Source organism: Chiloscyllium plagiosum, unplaced genomic scaffold (genome assembly GCF_037043375.1).
Source record: "Chiloscyllium plagiosum isolate Xiang-an unplaced genomic scaffold, Cpla_swu_hap1 HiC_scaffold_26, whole genome shotgun sequence".
In the NCBI taxonomy this organism is placed as follows: Eukaryota; Metazoa; Chordata; class Chondrichthyes; order Orectolobiformes; family Hemiscylliidae; genus Chiloscyllium; species Chiloscyllium plagiosum.
This window is the reverse complement of record NW_028270164.1, coordinates 32,495,889-32,511,517: the sequence shown is the minus strand read 5'-3', so window position 1 is coordinate 32,511,517 and position 15,629 is coordinate 32,495,889. Positions and strand designations below refer to the sequence as shown.

General features: G+C 40.4%; 1 protein-coding gene across 2 annotated transcripts in view; it reads right to left on the bottom strand.

Annotated features, from left to right (window-relative positions):
* The window catches only part of itpr3 (inositol 1,4,5-trisphosphate receptor, type 3), a 277,430-nt gene that overhangs the window by 195,928 nt on the left and 65,873 nt on the right, over positions 1-15,629 (bottom strand). For both annotated transcript variants that reach the window (XM_043716798.2, XM_043716799.2), the window contains exon 3: positions 13,186-13,307. In XM_043716798.2, coding sequence (XP_043572733.1) covers positions 13,186-13,307 — 122 coding nt within the window. The remainder of the gene's footprint in view (positions 1-13,185; positions 13,308-15,629) is intronic.

The following is a 15,629-nucleotide window of genomic DNA, read 5'->3' as shown; positions in this document are numbered from 1 at the left end:
GCAGATGAACTCAGAGCATGGTTAGCAACATGGCACTGGGATATCATAGCAATTATAGAAACATGGCTCTGAGATGGACAGGACTGGCAGCTTAATGTTCCAGGATACAAATGCTACAGGAAGGATAGAAAGGGAGGCAAGAGAGGATGGGGAGTGGCGTTTTTGATAAGGGATAGCATTACAGCTGAATTTAGGGAGGATATTCCCGGAAGTATATCCAGAGAGGTTATTTGGGTGAAACTGAGAAATAAGGGATGATCATCTAATTGGGATTCTTTTATAGACCCCTTAATACTCGGCAGAAAATTGAGAAACAATTTTGTAAGGAGATTTCAGTTATCTGTAAGAATCATAAAGTGGTTATGGTAGGAGCTTTTAACTTTCCAAACAGACTGGGACTGACAGTGTTAAGGGTTTAGATGGAGAGGAATTTGTTAAGTGCGTACAATAAAAATTTTCTGATTCAGTATGTGGATGTACCTACTAGAGAAGGTGCAAAACTTGACCTACTCTTGGGAAATAAGGCAGGGCAGGTGACTGAGGTGTCAGTGGGGAGCACTTTGGGGCCTGTGACTATAATTCTATTAGTTTTAAAATAGAACATAGAACATAGAAAAATACAGCGCAGTACAGGCCCTTTGGGCCTCGATGTTGCGCCGATCCAAGCCCACCTAACCTACACTAGCCCACTATCCTCCATATGCCTATCCACTGCCCGCTTAAATGCCCATAAAGAGGGAGAGTCCACCACTGCTACTGGCAGGGCATTCCATGAACTCACGACTTGCTGAGTAAAGAACCTCCCCCTAACATCTGTCCTATACCTACCACCCCTTAATTTAAAGCTATGCCCCCTCGTAATAGCTGACTCCATATGTGGAAAAAGGTTCTCATGGTCAACCCTATCTAAACCCCTAATCATCTTGTACACCTCTATCAAGTCACCCCTAAACCTTCTTTTCTCCAATGAAAACAACCCCAGGTGCCTCAGCCTTTCCTCATACGATCTTCCTACCAGGCAACATCCTGGTAAACCTCCTCTGCACCCGTTCCAGTGCCTCCACATCCTTCCTATAGTATGGCGACCAAAACTGCACACAATACTCCAGGTGCAGCCGCACCAGAGTCTTATACAACTGCAACATGATCTCAGGACTCCGGAACTCAATTCCTCTACCAATAAAAGCCAGTACGCCATATGCCTTCTTCACCGCACTATTTACTTGGGTGGCAACTTTCAAAGATCTGTGTACATGGACACCAAGATCCCTTTGCTCATCCACACTACCAAGTATCCGACCATTAGCCCAGTACCCCATCTTTTTGTTACTCTTACCAAAGTGAATCACCTCACACTTACCTACATTGAACTCCATTTGCCACCTTTCTGCCCAGTTCTGCAGCTTATCTATATCCCGCTGTAACCTGCCACATCCTTCCTCACTGTCAACAACTCCTCCGACTTTCGTATCATCCGCAAACTTGCTCACCCAACCTTCTAGCCCCTCCTCCAGGTCATTTATAAAATGACAAACAGCAATGGTCCCAAAACAGATTCTTGCGGAACACCGCTAGTAACTGCACTCCAAGATGAACCTTTACCATCAACTACTACCCTCTGTCTTCTTCCAGCCAGCCAATTCCTAATCCAAACCTCCAACTCACCCTCAATGCCATACCACCGTATTTTTTGAAGTAGCCTACCATGGGGAATCTTATCAAAGGCCTTACTAAAATCCATATACACCACATCTACCGCTTTCCCCTCGTCCACCTCCTTAGTCACCTTCTCAAAGAATTCAATAAGGTTTGTGAGGCACGACCTGCCCTTCACAAAACCATGCTGACTATCCTTGATCACATTATTCCTATCAGATGTTCATAAATCCTATCCCTTACAACTCTCTCTAAGACTTTGCCCACAATAGAAGTGAGACTCACCGGCCTATAGTTACTAGGGTTATCCCTACTCCCCTTCTTGAACAAGGGAACCACATTTGCTAGCCTCTAGTCTTCTGGCACTACTCCTGTAGACAACGAGGACATAAAAATCAAGGCCAATGGCTCTGCAATCTCCTCCCTTAACTGATACAAAAGGATAGACCAGATCTAAAAGTTGAAGTTCTAAATTGGGGGAAGGCTAATTTTCAGGGGATTAGGAAAGAACTTTCAATAGCTGATTAGGGGCAGATGTTCACAGGTATAGGGACAGCTGAAAAATGGGAAGCCTTCAGAAATTAGATAATGAGAATCCAGAGAAAGTATAGTCCCATTAGGGTGAAAGGAAAGGCTGGTGGGTAGGTATAAGGAATGCTGGATGACTGAAGAAATTGAGGGTTTGGTGAGGAAAAAATAGGAAGCATATGTCAGGTATAGACAGGATAGATCGAGTGAATAAAGGCAGTAGGAGTATACTTAAAAGGGAAAGCAGGAGGGCAAAATGGGACATGAGATATCTTTGGTAAAAAGGGTTTTTACAAATACATTAAGGATAAAAGGGTAACTAGGGAGAGAATGGACCCCTCAAAGATCAGCAAGGCAGCCTCTGTGTGGAGCCGCAGGAGATGGGGGAGATACTAAATGAGTATTTTGCATCAGTGTTTACTGTGGAGAAGGATATGGAAGATACGGAATGTAGGGAAATAGATGGTGACATCTTGAAAAATGTCCACATTACAGAGAAGGAAGTGCTGGATGTCTTGAAATGCATAAATTCCCAGGACCTGATCAGATGTACCCTAGAACTTTGTTGGAAGCTAGGCAAGTGATTGCTGGGTCCCTTGCCGAGATATTTTTATAATCAATAGTCACAGGTGAGGTGCCAGAAGACTGGTGGTTGGCTAACGTGGTACCACTATTCAAGGTAGTAAGGACTGGAGGCCTGCGACCAGTGGAGTGCCACAAAGATCAGCGCTGAGTCCACAACTTTTCATTATTTATATAAATTCCCATATCAACAATGAAAATTGTAGAACATTGATAGAAGAAGGACATTGGTTAGGCCACTGTTGGAATATTGCATAAAATTCTGGTATCTTTCCTATCAAAAAGATGTTGTGAAACGTGAAAGGTTTAGAAAAGCTTTCCAAGGACGTTGCCAGAGTTGGAGGATTTGAGCTATAGGGAGAGGTTGAATAGTCTAGGACTGTTTTCCCTGGAGTGTCGGAAGCTGAGGTGTGACCTTATAGAGGTTTACAAAATCATGAGGGGCATGGATAGGATAAAAAGACAAAGTCGTTTCGCTGGGATGTGGGAATCTAGAACTAGAGGACATAGGTTTAGGGTGAGAGGGGAAAGATATAAAAGAGATCTAAGGGGCAGCTTTTTCCACACAGAGGGTGGTACGTGTATGGAATGAGCTGCCAGAGGAAGTGGTAGAGGCTGGCACAATTGCGACATTTAAAAGGCATTTGGATGGGTATATGAATAGGAAGGGTTTGGAGGGATATGGGCCAGGTGCTGGTAGGTGGGATGAGATTGGGTTGGGATATCTGGTCGGCATGGACAAGTTGGACCGAAGGGTCTGTTTCCGTGCTGTACATCTCAATGACTCTATGACGCTAAATGATTTAGATGGAACATAGGAGGTATAGTTAGTAAGTTTGTAGATGACACCTACATTGGAGGTGTAGTGGACAGCGAAGAAGGTTACCTCAGATTACAATGAGATCTTGATCAGATGGGCCAATGGGCTGAGAAGTAGCAGATGGAATTTAATTTAGATAAATTCGAGGTGCTGCATTTTGGGAAAGCAAACCCATTCCTGAAGAAGGGCTTATGCCCGAAACGTCGATTCTCCTGATCCCTGGATGCTGCCTGACCTGCTGCGCTTTTCCAGCAACACATTTTCAGCTCTTATATACTTAATGCTAAGGTCCTATGGAGGGTTGCTGAATAAAGAGACCTTGGAGTGCAGGATCATAGCTCCTTGAAAGTAGAGTCACAGTCAGATAGGATAGTGAATAAGGCATTTGATATGCTTTCCTTTATTGGTCAGATATTGAGTATAGGAGTTGGAAGGTCATGTTGCAGCTATACAGGACATTGGTTCAGCCACTTTTGGAATATTGCATGCAATTCTGGTCTCCTTCCTATCGGAAGGATTTGTGAAACTTGAAAGGCTCAGAAAAGATTTACGACGATGTTGCCAGGGTTCGAGGATTTGAGCTATAGAGAGAGGTTGAATTGGCTGGGGCTATTTTCCTTGGAGCATCGGAGGCTGAGGGATGACCTTTTAGAAGTTTATAAAATCATTAAGGGCATGGATAGGATAAATAGACAAGGTATTTTCCCTGGGGTGGGGGAGTCCAGAACTAGACAGCATAGGTTTAGGGTGAGAGGGGAAAGATATAAAAGAGACCTAAGGGGCAACTTTTTCACGCAGAGGGTGGTGTATGTATGGATGAGCTGCCAGAGGAAATGGTGAAGGCTGGTTACAATTGCAACATTTAAAAGACATCTGGATGGGTGTATGAATAGGAAGGGTTTGGAGGGCTGTGGGCCAGGTACTGGCAAGTGGGACTAGATTAGGTTGGGATATTTGGTCTGCATGGATGAGTTGGAGGTGAAGGGTATGTTTCCGTGCTGTACATCTCTGAATCGATGACTCTGTAGTCAGTTAAAAACTACTAAAGGGCCACTTAAGCACCCTGATCCAGGGACTGCAAAGAGGTCTGTAATACAATGTGCTTGCTGGATGAGGCATCATATCCTGAGGCCTACATTCAGGGCTTGAACTAACAGCTTATGGCTCAGAAGTAGGTACAGTACACACAACACGATAATACCTCGCCACAACACAGATAAGTACTGTAGAAGTTTCACGTCTGCAAGTAAAACTTTACTTCTACATTTATGCTTTGCACTGGTGTAATCTTTTCCCAAATTTCTATCTGTTGAAACACTGGAATGTAAAGGACTGAAGGAAGGTACAAAGCAACTTTTTTTCAAGCATTCTGAAGTCTACAAAGAAATTAGAATTAAATATAATGGAAAAAAATCAGATTGTCTCACACAAGATTTTGTTAAAGAACAGTACAGCACAGGCCCTTTGACACATGAAGACTGTGCCAACACATGATGTCTTTCAAAACTAAAAACTTTGCCCTGTGAAAATTCTGCCAGATAATGATAATTATAAACAAAGAAGTACATCTGATATAAATCCCACGCTATGTGGGCATTAGCCTGTACAAATTACGCTTTTAAATTAGAAATACCCAACAGCATCATCAGGTCTCTGAAATTTCTAGCCATTAGTTAAGCGTGGTAAATAATTGAGATTCCACTATATCAAAGGTCTAGTAGTGAAGAATCTATTTAATTCAATTCTATCATTTGATATAGATCCAAGAAAAGAAAAGTGGACTGAGAAATAAAACATGGATTTTAAAACTTTGATATATCAAAAAGTATCTATGCTTATTAATTTACAAAATATATTCCTATAACCTCGTGTTGAAACAACTACGAAAGCAAAAGGAATGTCATTTTAAATTTTGGTCCTCTCGCCCTCACTTTTCCCCTCAATGTGACAGCAGTTCTTCTCAGTCTCAGGCCTGGAAAAACAGGGACAGTGCAGCAGTTGCAATAATACAGAATGTTTTCTGTTCAATTACTAGCACTATTGAACAAGGTAACTTCAGCACCAACATCAAATAAGTCATGAGTAAGCACATTTATCACATTGAAGAATAACTTTCGAAATACTCAATAATGAGATGAACTGTTAACAAAATTAAAAAGTGATATGTTCTGCTGAAACATCTCCTCAAAAAACATGGTCAGTAACTTCTTCTGCAAAACCTGCCCACCACTGAGGATGCAAATCCCAAATCTGCCCTGTCACAGGTGAATGGTATCTGGTGAGCTTGGTTTATCAGACACTTGTCATTTTCCTTCGTTGCTGCTCTTATATCTGAAAAAAAACAATTGCTGCTACATTGGAGCACTGGAATCGCCACAGCCAGCACCACCAGAGTTAGGAGAATACAATGGAAGGAACAGCTTTTTACAAATGCTTTAAACCTGCAGATCTTTCATCCAGTAAACAGCACAGCAGTTTTTGAAGGCTTTTATTTCCAGGTGCCAAATTGTTGTTCCAACTTAAAGTGAATATTTATGTCTTTATGTAATCTTAAAGGAGGAAGGAAGGAAGGAAATCAATCTTAAGGCACTTTGGAAGCAATGAAGTGCAGTCGCTGTTGGAAAGTAGGAAATGTGGCAACCAATTTGCACACGAACAGCAAACCCACCCAAATACCATTGTGACAATGACAAAATGGCCTGTTTTTTGTAATGTTGATTGAGGGGAACTGTGGATAACTCTCTGGCTCTTTTAACCAAGCAGTGGCAGACATGATTTATCACCACCACACACCCATACACGTGCTATTAAATGCACCCAAGCAGATAGTGTGCAATGCAAAGTAACTAAGTTTACACGTTAATGTTTATTAGTCAGTACTCAGGAAGCTGCCATGATTCGTTTATTCTATATTAATCTACAATGTTTGCATTGTTTAGTCACTGAAATATTCCTGTCTTATTGTTTGCTGACCTGGGGATACACCCTATAATACTACCAAATTGTTTTAATCTTGCTTCAAAACTCAACAGTTGACAAATAGTCCCTTGGGACACTTCATGTAGTCAGTCAGTATTTTAGAGATCTACTTCAGATGCCTTAATAGATTTAGGGAGTTCTGTAGTAAATGCCAGGATTTCAACAACAAGCATCTGCATGCAGGGAAACTGCAAAAAAATAGAAAGTACAATTCTTCTTTCTTTCTGAAAGAAAGAGAAAACAGAGGGTTTCCATCACATCAGCATGAAATGGACACCAATGAGGGAAATAAGGTGGCATAAAAGGTCATTGCCAATACCTGGAGAGATACAGGACCACCTCATCAACAATTGTTCCAGAAATTATTTTTTGAGCATTTGGAAGAGTAATTATTCTTTGTCATGTAATTTACATACATAAACTAATCTATACATCTTCCATGGCTTTCCTCAGCTATTGGGAAGGTGTAAAATAACTTACTGGGTCCTTTTCATGGGAAGGGGAAGGCCAACTGCTGGACTGTTAATCCAGAGACCAGGATAATGATCCGGGGATCTGAGTTTGAATCTACACAGCAGATCATATATTTTGAATTGGAGTCCAATGATGACTATAATTCCATTACCAATTGTCAGGAAAAATACATCTGGTTCATGAATATCCTTTAGGGAAGGAAACTATCATCCTTATTTAGTCGGGCCTACACGTGACTCCTGACCCACAGCAATGTAACTGACTCTTACCCCCTCGGCAATTAGGGATGGGCACTAAGTGCTGGCCTAGTCTGCAATGCTCTTATCCTGTTAAGGAATAATTAATCAATGTCGTTGAAATCCTAGTCAAGCAGTGTTTTGGACTTCCAGCTACATCTCACCAGCAGTTAGGATGATCTCAGCATGGCTCCTTTTTGTGCAGTCACCAGAGAGGTACACAAGAATAAAACTCCCTCAGGTATTTACAGTTGTCATATTTGACAGACAACAGGCACTGGTAAGACAGACTCCACAATTAATCATCCTAATGAAGTTTTGCTGAATCATGATGATGTGAAAAAGCATTTATTTCAAACAGTTTAATAGATTTTTTTTCCCCCAAAGGTTTGTAATCACCTAAAGTACTACACTTTCCATGATAAACGAAGGAATTTCTCCGCAAATCAGTGCAAAATGATCAGCCCCTTACTCTAGGACTGGTGGTCTCTTGTTCCAGATTCTCCCGCCAAATAAACAATATTTCAGCATCCATTGTGTCACAGCATCTCCATAACCTTGAATGTTTCAATGAGATCCCCCTCATTTTTCCAAAGAATGCAGATCCAATTTATTCGGCCTCTCATCATTGGACAACTTTCCCATCCAATGGACCAATACAAAGTTTGCAATAATGCCTTCAGTGCAAGACTAGCCTTCTGTAAATATGGAGACTAAAAGTTCATGCAATATTCAATGTGCTATTCAAAGCCCCATAACATAGGAAGCGTTCTTTAATCTTGCAATTCAATCGCCATCCTCCCCACCAACTGTAATAAAGGTCAATAGGTCATTTCCTTTTGATAAAATAAATTTTGGAGGGGTACATCTACTCTTTCCTATTCCACTTCTCCACTGAACTAATTTTATATTTAATCAGAGCAGTGATATGGCCAATTATACAGGTTTTAGACTGCATCTGATTGAGTAGTAGAAACTGTTTAGCCAGTTTCTTTCGTCAACAAAGAATAACTAGCTTACTCAAGCAAACACAAAATACTTAGTGACAAAACAAAATTTAGGTTGTGCAAAGATAGATGGTTAGTATATTTATGGATGACACAAAAATCGGTGGCACGGTAGACAGCGAAGAAGATTTTCTACGATTATAAAGGGACCTTGATGAAATGGGTCAATGGGCTGAAAAATGGTAGATGGAGCTCAATCTGGATCAATGCAAGATTTCACTTTGATACAAGAAACAGGGTGGGGATTATACAATTAATGATAGGGCCTTGAGTAGAGCAGTGGAACAGAGGGCCCTAAGGGTAAAGGTACATAATTCTTTGAAGTTTGCATCATCACATATAGACAGGGTGGTTAAAGAGGTGTTTGACACACTTGCCTTCATTGCTCAGTCCTTTGAGGATAGCAGTTGGAAAGGAGGTTGTACAGGACAGTGGTGAGGCCTCTTATGAAGTACTGGGTCCATTTATGGGAAGGGTATTATTTTGCTAGAGAGGGTTCAGAAGAGATTTATCAGGATGACTTTTAAAGAAAGGCTGGGACCTTTTTCACTGGAGCATAGAAGGTTAAGAGGTGACCTTATAGAAGTTTGTAAGATAATTAGATAGATTTAATGGTAGTTGCCTTTTTCTTAGGATTTCTCACATTTTTAAGGAGAGAGATTTAAAAAAAGGCATTGGGGTAATTTCTTTGCACAGAGGGTGGTGTGCATGTGGAATGAACTTCCTGAGGAAGTGGTGGATGTGGGTACAATTATAATGTTTAAAACACATTTTAATAGATACACGAATAGGAAGGTTTGGAAGATATGGGTAAGAACAGGCAGGTAGGACTAGTTTAGTTTAGGATTATGCTCGGCATGGACTGGTTGGACTGAAAGGTTTGTTTCTGTGCTGTATGACTCTATGAAATATATTCTAACATGTCAAACATCACACAAGGCAAATATACGTAACAAATGTCATTAGTACATTCCATGGAATAAATCAAACAGCAAATGCAAACAATCAGATCCCATAGATTTCTCAGCAATTCCCCTCACCATCACCCCCAATATTAATGACACTATGGGTCAGCAAACGTTATTAAAACTTCACAAATTATGATTCTTCACTTTGAACAACCTGGTCCTGAAATTCTCTGCAAAGCCATTCTGAAATAGGCTGCCTCAACAACAACTCATTTTCTGGTGGTCCACATTCTTTTCCTAGGGCTACGATCCCCTGGATTCTTGGAAAGTGCACTTCAGCACTGACTCATAAGCACAACTCCAGCTTTTCACAAACTGCAAACTTTATCATCAAGTTAGCACAAGTTTCCACAACTTTAGCCTTGCTCCATTCCACAAAGAAAACATTGCTTGTGGGCTTTTGACCCCCACCAATTAGTTTTCCTTCAAGCTAAGCACCTACCAACAATTGGATGGCAGAATTTAGAGAGATTATAGAGAGGAGCTGAATACTATTTTAATGGAGAAAGACAAGATAAATCTACAGAACAGAGGGATCTAGGCGTCCTCATGCATGAATCACGAAATCTAGAATCCAGGTTCAGCAGGCGATCGGGAAGGCAAATGAAATGTTGGCCTTTCTTTCAAAGGGAATAGAGTTATATGTAGGAGGTCTTGCTATTACGAAACAAGGCTCTAGTCAGACCACAGTTGAAATATAGTGGAAACATTTGGGCCCTTTATCCAAGGAGAGATAAACTTGCACTGAAGGCAGCCCAGAGAAGGTTTACTAAGCTGAGTCGAGGTCTGGGGACTGTCATATGAGGAGAAATCATAGGCCTTTACTCATTGGTGTTTAAAATAATGAGGGGTAATCTTACTGAAATCTAAGATTCTTAGTGAACCTAACAGGATGGAGGTTTCCCCTTGTGGGAGCATCTGGGAACCAGAGAACATAGTCTCAGAATAAGGGGTCACCCGTTTAAATCAGAGATTATGATGAATTTCTTCTCTCAAAGGATAGTGAATCAGTGGGATTCTTCATCACAGTGGGCTGTAGAGGCTGGGAAATTAAGCTTATTCAGAGCTGAGATAGACAGATTTTTAATTAGTAAGGGAACCAAGTTTTAGGAGGAAAGAGCAGGAAAGTGGAGTTGAGGATCATCAGATCATGGTCCTGTGATGGCCAGAAAATCATTGCAGCAGCACAGAGTACAGTTACATATTGAAATCCATGGAATCATAGACGCAGCAGTCTCCATGGGAATTGTCTGGAAATTGAAAATGAAAGTTTCCATGGGAATATGATGTTGTGACAAGAGTGGAGATCTGGCTTAAAGAAGGGCAGGCCTAAGTATTAAATATTCCTGGATTCAGAGTGTTCAAGAAAGGATTAGGGGTGACAGTGTTAACTAAGGAGAATATGGCAGGAGTAGAGGGAGAGGATTTCCCGGAGAATCAATGACAGAAACTAATTGGCTAGAGCTTAGGAACAAAATAAAAGATGCAGCTACATTACTGAGTATCGAGTTTGGGCTAACAGCTAGTGGAAAAAAATGTAGAGCAATAGATTTGCAAGGAAATTGCACAAAAATGCAAGAATTATGGAACAATTCTAACGACAGACTTCAATAATCTGAAGATTGACTGTAGTAGCAGTAGTATAAAGACAGAGATGGGCGGTAGTTTCTAAAGTGTGATTTTCTATAGCAGCTTATTTCCAACTAGAAAGGCAACCTGGTTCGTAGAATGAGGTGGGCCAAAGGGATCAAATGTCAACAGGGGAGCACTTAGGAAGCAGTGATCATTGTACCTCAAGGCTTATTTACACTGACTATGGAAAAGGAGAAAAAGCAATCCCGAGTAAAAATAATCCGTTCAGGAAAAGTCAATTTCCGTGGGATCAGAATGGACGTGAGCAAGATAAATAGTGATCAAAGATTAACAGACAAACTGTAACTTATCTGTCACCTTTAAAGATGGTTCTTTTAATTTTTCAAGAAAGATAGCAAGGAAGTTAAATTAAGTACAATCAGGGTACAGTCCTTTCAAGGAGTATAGCAAACCATTCATGAACAATGAAGTAGTTAGTGATTAAAATGAAACAAAATATGAATGCTTATGACACATCTCAGGTAGATTAGAGAATTGAGAACCAGTCCAAATATTGGTCAGAGGTGACTTGAAAAAACAAATCAGAGAATCAAAGAGTGGATATGAGAAGAGACCGGCAGCTAACATAAAGTGGAATCAAGAGTCTTGTACAGACCTTTAAATTATAAAAAAAGAGGAGTGATGCTGATGATCGTCTACAAAGGGTAGTTACAGTTGTAGCCAGGGATTACAGCAGTGGCATAAAAGTAAATTAATATTTTGCATTTGTACTTACCAAATCAGAAAATGCTACATAGATCATGGTGAAACAGGAGGTAGTTCAAACATCTGAATAGTGTGAATTCGATAAGGTGGTAATTGGTAGGTTGTCTGTCTTTAAGGTTGACAAGACACCAGAGCTAGATGACTTGCATCCGAGAATATTGGTCAGGAAAATGACTATTTCCAACTTGCAGGTGCTGACTAGTTACAAAATTTGATCACTGATTCCTACCAATAGAATCATTAAATGCTCAGCAACTGGAATGACCCTGTTTCCACTCGTCTCACATACCAATTGGCAACTCTTTTAATCATTTCAGTTAAACTGTTTTTCTCCTTCTGGGAAGCCAGTCAGGTTTGGTCAAGATGGTGGGGCTGGTTTTAGAAAGAGGTACTGGACAAAATTCTACCATAGAATAGATCACTGCTGACCTGGTTATAACTTGGAATATTCTAGCTTGGATCAATGAATAATGATCAGAAACAAGACATACAGTGACACTTCTAATCAGTATCCCAGCTACAGTGAAGCAAATTGTATTTCCCCCACTATCACCCTCAGTATCATTGGCCAATGCACACGAGTTTGAAGGTTTGAGTTCCAGATCAGTATGAATCCATTGGATCATCAGAATCTGAAAAGGGCAAGTATATGAAAACAACTTCATGAAATGACTTCATGCTAGAATAACCCAGCATAGTAACAAACAAATAGGGATGAGGTTTCTCTCAGAAATCTATCAAATGACAATGAAACAAGAGACCAACAGACATCAAACAGAAGCTTCTTGACAGGATTTCTAGGTTTCATACATATTTCCACATTTCAAAGAAATGTATTACTATTCTAAAATTAAAAGAGATTGTGCTTTGACCTGAAGCTGGAAAGGACAACAGTTAAGACGACCTGAGTAAGGCCAGTTCAACTTTGCCTTTAAAAGATTGGTAAATATTCGATTGGCTTTTCAGCAAAGGTGCTGACTACACTGCAGAAATTCTGACAGATCACCATATTATCTAAAATTCAGCAAACTATCAAGCAGGATTCAACTAATCACATCATACTTGGGTGTATTCACCTATTATGAACAAGGTGGACATGGTAGAACCTTTGCCTATGAGGCGTTTGAATGGCAAATACAAAGAATGCTCTCAAATGATTGGATCATGCCATCGATGCAAGTATTGAGTCATCTGCACACATTGCTGTCAGGATTCTTGGTGTTGGCACAACCGATAAAGCCCAGCTAGACACTTAATCAAGCACTTACAATTTGCAGCTGCCCTGCCCATTTCCCGTCAACTGCCACAGACATGTTGGACAGAGAATAATTAGTAACCTACTTAGCCAATGGAGATCTGGAGATCTAGTGGACAAGGACTTTGCATGCTGGTGATAATAGTTCTAGAAGATGTCTGGAAACAAACGCCAAGTCCATACACTATTTAAATTGCAAAAATTCAAACCCAGAATTTTGGAATCTTATCCAGTAGAAACATTTTTTTTAAATATCTATTCTGAAAAAGGATGCTGAAAAATCAGAAATTCATGCAAGGAACATAAGGAATAGATGCCTTACCTGAAGCTTCTGTAACAATGCAATGTCTGCAATTTTATCTTTGTCCTGCTTTGCTTGTTTTGCTTTCCAGTATTGTTTTTGTGCTGAGTAGCGGTTCATAGGACATACTTTGAACAGGCAATCTGCAACATAGAGATTTTAAACATTTAAAAATAATGGTTTATTCAGACATCACAGGCAGAATTGTCTTGCAATAATATGGAGAATCACGTGAGATTGGCAGTAAGGAGAAAGGTCAAGAGCAAAGAATCCCATTTTCCAGCTGAGTGTTCAAGGGGCAACATGAGATTCTTACTAGTGGGCAAGGGACTGTGTGATACTGTTGCTCTTTGAAGGGCAACATCATTCACAATTGAAGCTCACTCCTTCACACAACAAAATATTCTGGGTACAGTGGCAGCCATTCTCAATTACATTGCTTACTTGTTATTTACAATACAATGAAAGGAAACAATAGTCATTCCTCAATGAATGTCCACTCAGCTTACTATTAGTGAATATGTACACGTTCCCTTCTTGGTAGCTCCTCATCATCTCCAACAGCTTTGAACTTTCCTCAGTCCTTACCAACTTGTCTATGTAAATCTTCACTTCCCCACATTACTGATCCTCCTATCACAACCACTGATTCATTTCATAAACATTCCAGATATAGCAGTTCTTTGATTCTCCCCACCATTAAAGCCAGGATGCTACTGGCACTCGATGACACCTGCCCCATCTCTAACATTTCACTCCATTGTACATACTGAGTTGCTGTCTACTTCACAACTGTGATCCTAACTGCATCCCAACTTGATGTCTTTAATCCTCTCAACTGAGTTCCCGTGCTTCTCTCCGACAATAGCAGCCCTCCACCACTTTGACTTCTGGTGGATGGGTCCCCAAAGTAAAGAACTCCGCTACTTTGTCAAACACCAGTTAGGCAAGAAAAACAGCTGAACATCCCACATGGCATGGACCGACGGCCTTCCCACCACAACCTGCACTAAGATGCTGGTGGTGACTGAATGAGTCACTTCAGGGGTTCCGTAAACTGAAGACAGGTGGCCTGGCACTCCCCTAATTTATCATTAAATCTCAGAGTTGAGGGTGGATAACTAGGTAACAAGGTCAAATGCTGAATTTCACGTCTTCTAATTCATCAGCATGAAACCATAAAATCTCAGCTCATTGATTCTATGTGCTAGATGTTTGCTGCAGTCTTCAGTTTCATTTACGAGTATTTATGAGTCATCTGCATTCCTTACCTCAAATTCTGATGAAATAATTAGAATAAAAAGTCGATGAATAAAAAGCATGATCCAAAAAGGGCAAAATCAATTTTATCTTGCAGATATGAACATGAAATGAATCAATTTCTTATTCAAGTATGCACAAGTTAAGAATTTTCCACAAACATGATCAGCTTTCACAATGAGAATGGTTTCTGCTTCAGTGAAAATCTTAAAGATCCACTCTAACAGCAAACAGATTTTGTCTGTCTCTAAAGATCTGTATTAGCTTGCAACATGTTTAAGTTTATTTTCTGCAGAATGTATGTTAAATTTGCATAATGTCTGCAAATTTCAATTGTTGCCTTTTACTGCTGTATTATAAATGCACCTCAGATTCTGGTTGACAGGGTCATATCCAAAGACATTTAATTTATTCCTTAAAGCTCAGTATTTTTGACAGGTTTCATGTTGTTCAGTCCAAGGTTAGAAAAGGAAACAACGATTTAAGTTTCACCAAACTGATTCCATGTAACTTTCATCTCCAAACAATAACTTCATTGTAATAGGAAAGAATCTGATTGTTGCTATTCACAGTCATGATTGCTGACACGTACGGATAAATAGAAAGGACTTGCTTTTTCCCATGTCTGTGAAAAAAGTGATAATCTGTTTTGCTCACTTGTTCTGTGACCTTTCTTTGTAAACCAGATAACATAACAATCTATCTCAATAAAGTTTCAAGATATTACATAGATTCGATTGCCTTCAGTATAGAAACAGGCCTCTTCGGCCCAACAAGTCCACAGTGACCCCCTGAAGAGTAACCCACCCAGGCCTATTTCCCAACCATATATTTACCCTTGACAAATGTGCCTAACACTATTGGCAATTTAGCATGGTCAATTCACCTGACCTGCACATCTTTGGATTGTGGAAGGAGACCAGAGGACCCAGAGGAAACCCATGCAGACACGGGGAGAATATGCAAACTCCACACAAACAGGTGTCCGAGGCTGGAATCAAACCCAGGTCCCTGGCACTGAGAGGCAGCAGTGCTCACCACTGAGCCACCTTGCCGCCCAATATACAGGAAGTGCCTGACCTATTATAGTGTACATAAGCTGGAACTATCAGGTTTTCATTAAAAGAGTCAGAAATGGAAATAAATGTCCAATGTATTTGAAGTGGTCAATGCATCTTTAAAATTGGCTGCCAATTGTGACCACT